Source organism: Capra hircus, chromosome 19 (genome assembly GCF_001704415.2).
Source record: "Capra hircus breed San Clemente chromosome 19, ASM170441v1, whole genome shotgun sequence".
Lineage (NCBI taxonomy): Eukaryota > Metazoa > Chordata > Mammalia > Artiodactyla > Bovidae > Capra > Capra hircus.
This window is the reverse complement of record NC_030826.1, coordinates 49,440,153-49,452,562: the sequence shown is the minus strand read 5'-3', so window position 1 is coordinate 49,452,562 and position 12,410 is coordinate 49,440,153. Positions and strand designations below refer to the sequence as shown.

The window sequence follows — 12,410 nt, the reverse complement described above, 5'->3', positions numbered from 1 at the left end:
CTTGATGTATTAATAAATGTGTTTTATCAGAATTCTAATTTTTCATTCTGGGTTTTAGCCAATAATAGTCAGCTGTTTATCCCAACCATTGAAAGCTCAGCTTCAGCAATTAGAATTTTTCCATAGTTGAGGAAGTTTTTTTCTTTTCCCTTTAATGTATGTAGCCCTGAGGACGTGGAGAAGGCAATGGCAACCCACTCCAGTACTCTTGCCTGGCAAATCCCATGGATGGAGGAGCCTGGTAGGCTGCAGTCCATGGGGTCACTAGGAGTTGGACACGACTGAGCGAATTCACTTTCATGCATTGGAGAAGGAAATGGCAACCCACTCCAGTGTTCTTGCCTGGAGGATCCCAGGGACGGGGGAGCCTGGTGGGCTGCCGTCTATGGGGTCACACAGAGTCGGACACGACTAAAGTGACTTAGCAGCAGCAGCAGCAGCCCTGAGGACACAGAGCAGGCACACTCTGAGGGGAGCAGCTGCCCGCTGCCTCTTGAAGCTGGAGGCGCCTCTGGGCGGGCTGGCTTGCCCTCCCCTCCCTCGGGCCGGTCCCTCCACGTGGCCGCTGGGCGTGGCTTCCAGGTCAGCTCTCCTCTGTATTTCTTGGTTCTCCCTCATCTAGTTTCAGCTTGCTTTGATTTCTTAGGGAGATGACGGCACCTTTCATGTCCCTCCCTCCCCTTTTATTTTTGCAAGCCTCCAGGTGTGTGTGTGTGTGTCAGGGTGGGCGAATGGAGGGTGGTGGAAGAGGGGTGGTGGTGAGGTTTCTTCTCTGACCTGATGGGAGGGGTCCCGGAGTGTGAGTTAAGAGAATCCCTCTGTACAGTGCCTTTGGGTTTACTTGAAGGGTGCTCAGCAATTAGCCTTTGTTGCCTTCCATGGAAGGTTTGGCCCTGCTTGGGCTCTGTGGCTCCCACAAGGACCATCGGTCAAGCTCTGAGTGGCAGCCAGCCTGGAACTGAAGTGTTGGTGCCGATGGTCCTTTCTGATCACGTGTTGTCCCCTTTGTGTGTGCACATCAGGAACAGTGGTGCTGGGGCCCGGTGCCCTCCTCAGCCTGGAAACGGGACTCAGGGGCACAGAACGGGGGAGGCTGCCCTTCCTGGCCCTGTGCCGTCTGCTGGCGATGTCCCGTCTTCTTAGGGACGGGGAATGGGCTGTCGTGCAGCCAGGTGTCCCGCAGTGCTCCTCAGCTTGCAGGATAGTTCTTGGGGACTCGTAGCACCCCTGAGCCACATGGCATGGGCCCCTTTCTCCCGGAGCCTGGGATGGAGCTGCTTTTCTTGGCCTTGACTCGGTGGTGCCTTCAGGGGCCTCAGACCAGCATCTCCTGCTCGGCAGCCAGGCAGACTTGCTTCCAGCAGCTGACAGCCTGTGATTTACGGCTAGAGAACATGCCCCGGGGAGGGAAGCTGGTTGCACAGCGGGCAGAAGAGCCGGCTTGGGTGGGTGGTGACTGGAAGGTGTGGTGGTTGAGAGTGATTACTGAGAAATGTGTGTGTTTGCACCTTGTGCTGTGCCGGTTTCTGGAAGAGCCCGAGCAGTCACCTCGCCTCAGACGTGCGTGCTGCATGGTCTTGCCTCTGTGTGGAGTGACTGCCTCAGTGGTCTGCAGTTGGCTCGTGTCTTATGCGTCCGTGAGAAGTGGGGCACCCTCCCCATTTAGTGGCTTGGCTGATGGCTCCTCCTGACCATCTAAAGGCCAGACGGTTTCTGTGGGCCACTTCCTCCCCTTGCTGAGGGTCACCGCCCTCTGCGCACACTGGGTTGGACCGTGTGTTTTCAGGAGGGAAGGCCGGTGAAGACGGCCCCGTTTCCTGTGGAAAAGCAAAGCAGCCAATAAAACCAAAGCCCTGGCCTCTGTTCACCCCTTCTGTGCTTCTGAGTGCACTCACGGGAGAATCCATAACTCCTGTGACCCTCCTCTTCGCGTGTACAGAGTCCGCCCGGTGGCAGCTGTGGAGCTGGTCTGGGGCCAGGAGTAAGGAGAGGGCAGGCTGCACCGCACACCCATTGCTGTCCCTCACCTGCCTCGCGTCCCTCCAGCTCTACCATGGCCTCCCCTGGAAGCCAGGCCAGGCCCTCGCACGGGACCCAGACAGCTCACACCCCAACAGTAAAGCTTACGGGACAGACACACAGCCCCTAAACTGCTGAGCTCGTCACCAAGTATAGAATAAAAATGTGTTTTCAAAGGGGTCTCCTCGTTCCCTACCCCCTAATGTGCTGAGGATTCTCCACGCATGTTGTACACAACACGTTTGCTAGAATTTGTTATGAAGCCATGTGGGCCTGGAGTTTTCTTTCTGGAAAGATTGTGCAGTACTAATTAATTTTTTTGTTTTGTTTTGTTTTGTTACATGATCCAGGTCCATTCAGATTTTCTGTTTTAAGTCATTTCTGCTAATTTGGAATCTCATACTTTGTCACTTTCCTTTGAGTTGTCTTACTTGTTGTCATAAAGTTTATAAAATTCCTTGGTTATCCTTTTGGTTTCTGTGGACTCTTGGGAAGTCCTTGAATTCCTGACGTTATGTATGCATGTTGTATGTGTTAGTGTGCACCTGTGTGTGTATATTAAAATACACAACCACACACACTTGTGTTGTTGAACTGTTTTAAATCACTCCACTGCCTCTAAATACTTCAGTGGGTATTCCACATAATCAGCACGCTGTTTTTGAGGACTGATTTTTAAAACAAAAATTTTTCCCCCACATGGTAATAATTCTGTTTTGTAACTTATGTTTTAACTGGAGGAAAATTGCTTTTCAGTATTGTGTTGATTTCTGCCGAAAGTGAAAGTTGCTCAGTCATGTCCGACTCTTTGCAACCCCATGAACTATACAGTCCATGGAATTCTCCAGGCCAGAATACTGGAGTGGGTAGCCTTTCCCGAATCCAGGGGCTCTTCCCAACTCAGGGATTGAACCCAGGTCTCCCGGTATGCAGGCGGATTCTTTACCAGCTGAGCCACAAGCAAAGCCCAAGAATACTGGAGTGGGTAGCCTATCCCTTCTCCAGCAGATTTTCCTGACCCAGGAATCAAACTGGGGTCTCCTGCATTGCAGGCGGATTCTTTGCCAACTGAGCTATCAGGGAAGCTTCTGCCATACAGCAATGCAAATTAGCCATAATTAATACATAATCACCTCCCTCCTCTCTCTGCATCCAACATGTCTAGATCATCACAGAGTGCCAGACTAGGATCCCTGTGTTCTCACTAGCTATCTTATAAGTATCAATATATATGTTGGTATATGTGTGTGTGTGTATATATCTCCACATGTATATGTAGCATGCATGCCTGCTAAATTGCTTCAGTCACGTCTAACTCTTTGTGACCCTATGGACTGCAGCCCACCAGGCTCCTCTGTCCGTGGGATTCTCCAGGCAAGAATGCTGGAGCGGGTTGCCATTCCCTTCTCGTATATGTAGATATGTATGTTGATGCTACTTTCCCCGTTCTGTCCCGCACTCGCCTTCCCCTACTGTGTCCACTGGTCTGTGCTCTATATGTCTGTCTTATCCCTTCCCTGCAAAAAATGGTTCTTCAGTACCATTTTTCTAGATTCCATATATATGCGTTAGTATAGGAGATTTTTCTTTCTGAATTCCTTCCCTTTAACAGGTTCATCTACCTCACTAGAACTGGCTCAGATTTGTCCTTTTTCATGCCCACATCGGAGAAGGCAATGGCACCCCACTCCAGTACTCTTGCCTGGAAAATCCCATGGACGGAGGAGCCTGGTAGGCTGCAGTCCGTGGGGTCGCTAAGGGTCGGACACGACTGAGTGACTTCACTTTCACTTTTCACTTTCATGCATTGGAGAAGTAAATGGCAACCCACTCCAGTGTTCTTGCCTGGAGAACCCCAGGGACAGGGGAGCCTGGTGGGCTGCCGTCTATAGGGTCGCACGGAGTTGGACACAACTGAAGTGACTTAGCAGCAGCAGCATGCCCAAATGGTAGTACTTCTGATGGTAGAAGCCCCTGGAAGAGAAGGGAGGGTGGGCACTTTGAGTTCAGTGGTGCCCAGCATGCATTCATGTCTGCTAACCTGGCTGTGTCTGCCCGCCCTGCCGCCCCGTGTGGCGGGGTCTCCGCTCTTGCCACCCGGGCTCGGTGTGGAGCTTGGAGGGCAGGGTTCAGAGCTGTTGGTGGTTCTGGTGCTTCAGAAGTTGAGACAGAAGGTCTTCCTGGTGGTATTTTCTGCTTCACCTCCTAGAGCTGTTGGCGCGCTAGGGTGTGCTTCATGGTTTTAGAAAATTTCGGCAAAATTTGTGTTAGCAGTTATTCTTATACCAAGACATTTATTTGTGTTCTGAAGTGTATAATTGCTATCACCTTGAAAGTCGATTGAGACCTGAGTGGTTTTCCTAACTTTGTGCTTGTCGTGTTGTGGTTTTCATAAGCTAGTGGCTCCGGTTCTTGGTGTGCAGCGGCATTGGCCGTGGGGATGGCCTTATGCTCCGAGGACAGAGGGGAGGTGGTGTGTGACCACGGTGCACTGGCGCCATGACCTGGGCTGGGCCAGCCCTGAGCACCCCTTCCCCCCAGCCCTGCTCTGCTTGGAGGAGAAGCCAGACCCTCAGTGAGGCCCCATCCTTGGCTGGGCACTCTGTCCTGGTTTGTATGTGAGGCACTTCAGAGCTGAGACCACCATGGCCAGGTTATTGTTGCGAACCCTGACATTTAGTTCTTTAAAGTTAGCAGTGTCTAACAGTGGTGTGTCCTGTAAGCCTTATTGTTGGGGTCTGAACTGTCTGGGTCCCATGTGAAGAGCTGGCCTGGCTCCCTGGGGAGGCCAAGGTAGAGCTGGAGGGATGCGAGGCAGGTGAGGGCTGGCAGTGGGCTGCGAGGTGTGGCCTGCCCTCTCCTTACTCCTGGTCCCAGACCAGCTCCGCGGCCACCAGCTTGGGCCTCTGTCCTTCTGAGCCAGTCCACTGGGCCTGTCCTGGCAGTCTGGGTGGGAGGCTGACGGCCGGCATTGAGAGGGTTGCTCTTGTGGCCGCTGCTGCTGGAGCAGGGTGCAGAGTGCTATGCCTGGGGCCGTGGGTGGCTCGCCTGGGGGCTTCCACATCCTGTTGAGACTCATCCGGCTGCTGGATGGTTTCCTCCTTCCTTTCCACAGAGCCACCTTCCTGACTGCTTCCAAAGTTCAACAGGAAGAAGCTCGGGGATCTGGGTGACTTTCCCACTTGTCATAAATGCAGATTGTAAAGGCAAAGATTTCAAGTGTTTGGGGAGTGGTTTACCAGTCCTGAAATGGGTATATTTCAGATGTGACCTGTGGATGTCTGGGGGTCCTTGTCCATTTATAGTGTGTGTCACGGAGGAGCGAAGTGCCCTGAACTTCCCATCTGTTGGCTGGCTCATGGTTTTGGGGTTGCCTTGATGGGAAGAGAAGGGCAGAAAGTGCAGAGGAGCGCGTGACTTCTGCCGGGGGGCTTTGCAGCAGAGGTGCAGAGCAGGGTTGGTGTGGCGAGGGTGTTTTCCCACATGCTGGGACATGGTGGTGGAGCTGTGGGCTGCTGGCTAGGAGGTTCCTTGGTGCTTTGAGTACTGGGATGTCTAGGGCCTGTGGGTCTGAGCCCCTGTGTGCCTGCCTTGGTGCGTCCAGGGCTCCCGGGTGGTCGGTCTCCACATGAAACGCCGCTGACTAAGTGTCTGGGATGGTGTTCACCCTTTTCATCTCAACTCAGCGTAGCTCGTTGGCCGGCAGGACCTGGTGTTGGGGGACAGGGTCCAGGGAAGTCAGGCCCACGCGCTTTCAGATGGTCTAAGAAGTGGTCTCTTGTGCCAGTTAAAAGCTATTCCTGAAGGAGGAGGAGTTCCTTAGCTGTTTTCTTAAAGGTGCTCAGCTTTAGAGCTCTTCGTTTAAGGGCTTGGGTACCTGTGTGAATTACCACAAGTCTTGCAGACTTGCTTCCCTGGTGGCTGAGATGGTAAAGAATCCGTCTGCAATGCAGGAGACCTGGGTTTGATCCCTGGGTTGGGAAGATCCCCTGGAGAAGGAAATGGCAACCCATTCCAATGTTCTTGCCTGGAGAAGTCCATGGGCAGAGGAGCTTGGCGGGCTACAGACCATGGGGCCGCAGAGAGTAGGACACGACTGAGTGACTAACACTTTCTCTGTGCAGACTTGAAACCAGAGGGTAAAATTTCAGGTTGAGGACTTCAGGGTTTTGATGTTTTGACGGCCTGCTGGCCCCACGTGGGTGCGATGCAGGAGGGGCCCTTTCTCCTTTGCTGACTCAGGTTGAGGATGAGTTTGTGGGAGCCTTACCTTTGCGTGGGGTAATTCAACCTGTAGTTCTTATCCTTTGTTACCTTCAGTTACACGCTGTTCCTGGAACCTGGTGCGAAGCGTGCGTCAGTGAGCCCCGCCTCAGGCTGCGTCCCTGGTTTATGCTGCCCACTCGGAAGATTTTCAGTCTCGTAATTTCTTTCTTGTATAGCAAATTTTGTTACTCATGGCGAGTGTTTAGGATAAAAATTTTGGAAGATTGCAACTAGTTGTTTTGATAATTTATGTTTTAAATTTGTAAAGGTTTTTGTGATATTTTAATAGTTTTTTTTTGTTTTTTTTTTAGGCACAAATATTTAAACATGGAAAACGTGAAGACTGTTTACCCTATGGTAAGATTTATTTGTAAGTGAGGATGTGTTTGTGACATGAGTTTGCCCAAATTCTGATCCAATGTGTCTCACTAAGTTGATTCATAGGCACAAAAATTTGTGACTTGCTGTATTTGGATGTTGTCATAGTTTTTTTTTTTTTTTTTTTTTTTGTCTTCTGTGTGTATACGTGTGTGCGTCCGTGTGTAAGAGAGTGTATGTGTGAATAATCTAACTCTGGCCTCAGGCCTTGTACGGGAGGAGGTCTGGGTTCCTGATTGACAGGTCTTGATCCTGGGGACTTGGAATGTAGACCTAGCCCTGAGGTCTTCAGCTCACTTCTTGGGAGCCCAGCTGCATTCTTGCTGGCACCATGGCTACATCATTTGCCCTTTTCGTCTCATTCTCTTAATTTTAGATTAAACTTCAACTTATGAAAACCTATATAGTCATTCTTGCTGCGGGAAAGCTTACTACCTGGAACAAGAGAAATTTCTTAGTCTGTGCGTTAGAAGATGCGTGGATCAGATTTGGGCAGTAGAGTCTGTTTATTTCTTGACATTTTCATCATGGGACATTTCATATACACAACAGAAGAGACACTGGTATAGCGGGCGCTCATGTTTCTATCACAAGCTTCAGGTTTTTGATGCATGGCGTCCTGTTTCATCCATGCTTCCCCTTACATACCTTCCCCCCGCCCCGGACACCCTGTCTTCCCACTGGCATCTGTTCACTCTTTTAAGAAACGTAATCTTGATGTCACGGTCACACCTGAGAACGTGAGCAGTCGACACTCAGCATCATCGCGTTTGTCCTCAACAGCCTTGCACACGCAGACCCCGACTCCATCTTGAGTTACCATCAGTTGTACCCAGGCTGGTCACTGTATGACGTTTGGGTCTTTTGGGGAGTTACCCAGAAGCCATCACCACTTGGCTTGAAAACCACCCTGCTCTTGTCTCAACATGAAACATGGTCTCGTGTGCTCTCCTCGCCTCCGCCTTCTCCGATGCTCTCCTTATTGCCCTGACCAGCCTTAGTGGCGGGGGGCCCGATCACACTGCTCCCCTGGTTGTGGAGATCCCTCCCTGTTCCTGCAACCTCACACCGAAGTCTGTCTGCGTGGTCCTCATGGCCCTTAGTGTGTGCTCCACCCACCATGCACGCACCCAGCCCCTCTGCTCAAGTTGCTTCTCCCTCCCTGGGCTCCTCTGCATTCTACCTCTGGATGCCTGGTGGAGCAGGTCCAGCTCCAATGCACTTAGTAAATGACATGAGGTGAAGGGGTCTGCTCTGTGAAGCAGAGCTCAAGGGGTACAGCGTAGACGTAGGCCTTTGCACTGACTTGGAGGAGGGGGGCCCGGGAAGTGTCTGACTTTGATGTTGTGCATGTCAGGTGGGGTTGGTGGGTTCGGGAGATCACACAAACCCTTCCCAGCAAACTGAGCAGGGTGTTCTGTGTTTGCAGCTGCCACCGTTCTCCAGTGCCTGGACAGCTGCAGGCTCCCCGACAGCAACCAGACCTTGCTCCGGAAGCTCGGGGTGAAGCTCGTGCAGCGGCTGGGCCTGACCTTCCTGAAGCCCCGGGTGGCCGGATGGAGGTTGGTGGACGGAGCAGTGACCATGCAGCCAGGGTGTCTGGAGGCTGGTGTGGGGCCCATGGCTTCAGGCTGCTGGGCTCAGTGGGCTAATCATGTGTCCTCCTGCTTCCATTCTTTTCCCCCAGTCCCAAGAGCATTTCTGATTTTGAAAGGAACAGCTTTTCTTTGGGTAATTTTCTGACTTCACATCTTCCAGGTAGAATTTTGAAGTGGGGCTGATGAGAGGGAAAGCTTGCCTCTCGTTCTGAAAGTGCCTGTCCTAGTGTAGGGCAGCGTCACTGGCGGGTAACACCGCAGGGGAGGCTCTATTCTGGTCATTTCAGTCCGGATTTCAGGCTCACTCCTCAGGGTTTACTCAGAGAGAGCTGTCTCTTCCTGAGGATGGAAAAGATGTCTTAGTGGTCCAAGTGGCTCCCGTGGAAACAGCTTGTTCTGTTGTGCCAGGGTACTACATTTTTAACAGTCTTCAGTATTTTTTTTAAATTAATTTACTTTATTTGGAGGCTACTTTACAATATTGGAGTGGTTTTTGCCATACGTTGTCGTGAATCAGCCATGGGTGTACATGTGTTCCCCATCCTGAACCCCCCTCCCACCCAGTCTTCAGTTTTATTTCAAGTATTAATATGTGTGTTTTGGGAGGAATTATTTGATTATGAGGAATCATTGATTATGTTTCCAGTTATAGGAAATTGCAGAGAAGTGTGTTATATATTAGGGATGTTTTACTAAAATGCCTTTTGAGTATTCGGCATATTGTAAGTATGTTCTGTAAGTTGTTTATGAGACTGATGTTAGTGTCTTCTTTCCAGATGCTGTAAAAGATTAACATTCTGTACTGTGTTAGCGTTCCCCTGAGAAACAGAACCAGAGTAGGAGTGGGTGTGTGTGTATGTGTGTTAAGAGACACAAGGAATTGGCTTGTGGTTGTGAGTGTCCAGATCTGGTAGGCTTAGAGACGCAGGAGGCGCTGACGTTTCAGTGAGTCTGAAGGCAGGAAGAATCCCTCACTGAGGGGAGAGTGATCCAGGCTGTGGTCCCTGGCCTTCCCCGGACTGGGTAAGGCCCACCACACTGGGGAGAGCAAGCTGCTTTACTCAGCCCACAAGGTAAACGTTCATCTCACCTAGAGTCACCCACAGAGACACACCCAGAATAACCTTTGGACAAATATCTGGGCCCTGTGACCCGGCCAGCTTGGCACATTCGAGTGAACCGCCGCAAGTGCTCTAGGCGTTTACTCGGGAAGGAGAGGAATTCAGCATCACGCTTCCGTTGTTCAGGCTGCACCTCCCTGGACACTGAGTGTAATCATTAAACGTGGTGGCTTCAGTCTTCCGTCGTGTTGTTTGCTTTCTCTCTCTTCCATCTTTCTTTTCATTTTATCCCCTCTGATGCACTTTCACGTTCTCTTGTAGATTCATTCCCTTTTTGGTGTTCCTCCCCTTAGGAGGAGTGAGTCTGTCTGGCAGGCGGGTAACTGGCTGTACTGCCCCTCTTGCTGTCTTGCTATCTGCCCGGGCCTGGTCAGTTCCTCCCACTGGGATGCGGCCCTTGCTCCTGCAGCAGCCGCTCGTGTCTACGTGTGGCCTTTCAGTCCCCCCTACTGGACCCACCCTTCAGTGACTGCCTGGTGGTACATGGGTACCTCTGGATTCTGGCTCTTGGCCTCTTACCTGCTCTCTGATGGCATGTCTGGATCTTAACGTGCCTGAGGATTCAGGGAGATGTATGCAGAATTTGGGGGGCTTTCTCAGGTCCCCTTCCTCTAGTGTCTGTCCCCACTTAGTAGCCATCTCGTCACGATTTTTTTTTCCTGCCCATCAGGACAGTGGCTCTCTGCTTGGGCTCTCCTTTCCTGTGCTGTGGTTTAGAAAGTTCATCTGGGAGGAAGCAGAGGGGACAGTGGGTGTGCCTGAGGGCTTCTCTGCTGTGAGGGCTTGGAGCCTTGCCGTGGGTGTCTTGTGCCTGCCAGCGCTGCTTTATACACTTTGTCTAGGTCTGTGGTTAAGGCGGGAGGGAGAGTCCAGTGGCAGCCTTTCTGGTCTCTGGTTGCTGGACAGTGATGAGGACTTGCCCTGTGAGCTGGTGAGCACATGTCCTCACTGGAGGAGAGCAGCGGCAGAGTCGGCAGTTGTCACCACGTGCCTGCTGCTTGCTGGGCGCTTCATGAGCACAGTCCTGTGGCGCCTGGTGACCTTCTCCTTGATTCAGTTGCCTGTTGCTGCTCTGATTCTTTTGCATTTTTTTCCCCAGCCCAGGCAGTTGTCAGACACCCTCTGGGTGACCTGCAGTGTGGACTCAGTTCTGAGTCTGTGTCCGTGGAGACGGCACCGGATCTCACAGATGAAGGGCTCAGCCCCCACGACTGTCTCTCCCACCTCAACCCCGCCCCTCACTGGTTGCAAGTCCCAGTTGTCACCTGTGCTTCTGACAGTTGGGCTGCTGGTTGGGAGTTCCCACTACTCCCTTGTTGGGTTTGATAATTTGCTAGAGTGGCTCACAGAACTCAGAAATATTGTATTTACGAGATTATTGGTTTGTTGCAAAAGGCTCAGGAATAATCAAGTGGAAGAGATGCCGAGGGCAGGGCTCAGGGAGAGGGCATGGGGCTTCCGTGGGTTTTACTGGAAGCCTCATTGCATAGTCACGGTTGATTCTGTCACTGGCCATTGGTGGTTGATTGACCTTCCATCCTGGGAACTGCCCCATGGAATCTGAGGCCTCAAGGCCACAGCTAACAGTGTCCAGGTTGCCTCTATCTCCAAAGCCCCAGTTATCTCTTACCGGACTTGGCCTTAGGCTACGGCCCCTAGTCCATGCTGTAACTCAGCCTGTCACCGTTTATGCCGCAGGCCCTGTCCTGAGATAGAGCTGCCCCAGAGTCAGGCCCAAGCGTGCCTGCCCGGCTTCCAGGAAGGGAGGCGGTGTTCATGGGCCTGCTCTGCACAGGCCCTGGTCTGAGTGCTTTGTGCACATGCTCCCATCTGGCCTCATTTTACAGACAGGGAAACTGAGGCAACCAGAGGTTCGGGGACTGTGCTGTGGGACCCTTCACAGCACTGTGGGAGATAATGCTGGTGACCTCAGTTTGTGGAGGAGGGGGGTGTGGTGGGCAGGAAGTAGTGAGAGCCATTCAGGAGCGGGCTCTGTGGGAGCTGGAGAGGACCAGCTGTGGCCCCTGGGGTGCGGAGAGCAGTGTCTGGCCCAGGGGCGGGGTGGGACTATACTCAGCTGGGACCTGGAGGCGGAGCCTATGGAAATAGGGCACTGGAATAGGCCACTGGGCTCGAGCACGCCTTTCCTGCCATCTCGGTCGCGCACATGTTTTTGAGGTCAACCCTCAGACACGTGAGGGTTTCTGAGTCCTCTAGAGGGTGAATCTGTTCTGAAGCTCAGATGAGGTGGTCATCTTTCCTTGACAGTCCATGCTGGCAACTGTTATTGCTCCGTTTCCTTCCTGTTCATCCCATCCCTGGAAAGCACATGGAATTTTCACAGTGATGCTATTCATAAATTGCCGATTCAGTTGGGATTTTCTAGCTCCAAGGTGTCCCAGTGGGTCTGAGGTTCATTTGCTCCTTGCAGGTACCAGCGGGGCTGCCGCTCCTTGGCCGAGAGCTTGCAGCATTCCATTCAGAATCCCAAAGAGCCCATGACACAGGCTGAGACCCCCGACAGCGACGGAGAGGATGACGTCCCCGCAGAGGTGGAGAGTGTGATCGGTGAGTGCGGGCTGCCTCATCTCCACCTGCAGGGCACCCAGTTTGACCTCTGGTCTTTGCAGGGCGGGAGGAGAGGCTGGGGGTTCCTGCACCCGCAGTCCCTGTTGCCCTCTGACGCGGCCTAGGGTGCTGTGGTCAGGGTGCATGTGTGTGTACACCGCCACAGGCTCCGTCCTGCCTCTCTGTCCACTTCTGTGCTGCCTCTGCTCTCCAGCAGGGCCTCCACTGACCGGCCTGCAAGGCCCATCGTGCTCACGAGGCCTCTGTGCAGCCTCTCCTAGTGGCTGACCGTTCCCAAGACCCGGTCCCCAGGAGAACTGCTCTCTGCAGCCTCCAGCAGACACTTGTTTTTTCTGGGCCGCCTCCCTCTCTCGTGCTGTCCGCCCAGTGCCTGTGAGGATGGGTGGATGTACTTTTTAGGAGCTATGGCAGAAGTTGGTCTTAAATGATGATTTGAAAA

At 52.4% G+C, this 12,410-nt stretch overlaps 1 protein-coding gene across 2 annotated transcripts in view; it reads left to right on the top strand.

Annotated features, from left to right (window-relative positions):
* Window positions 1-12,410, top strand: part of TBCD (tubulin folding cofactor D) — a 144,049-nt gene that overhangs the window by 27,534 nt on the left and 104,105 nt on the right. For both annotated transcript variants that reach the window (XM_018065386.1, XM_018065385.1), the window contains exons 8-10: window positions 6,597-6,642; window positions 8,093-8,225; window positions 11,814-11,950. In XM_018065386.1, the coding sequence (XP_017920875.1) occupies window positions 6,597-6,642; window positions 8,093-8,225; window positions 11,814-11,950 (316 nt within the window). The remainder of the gene's footprint in view (window positions 1-6,596; window positions 6,643-8,092; window positions 8,226-11,813; window positions 11,951-12,410) is intronic.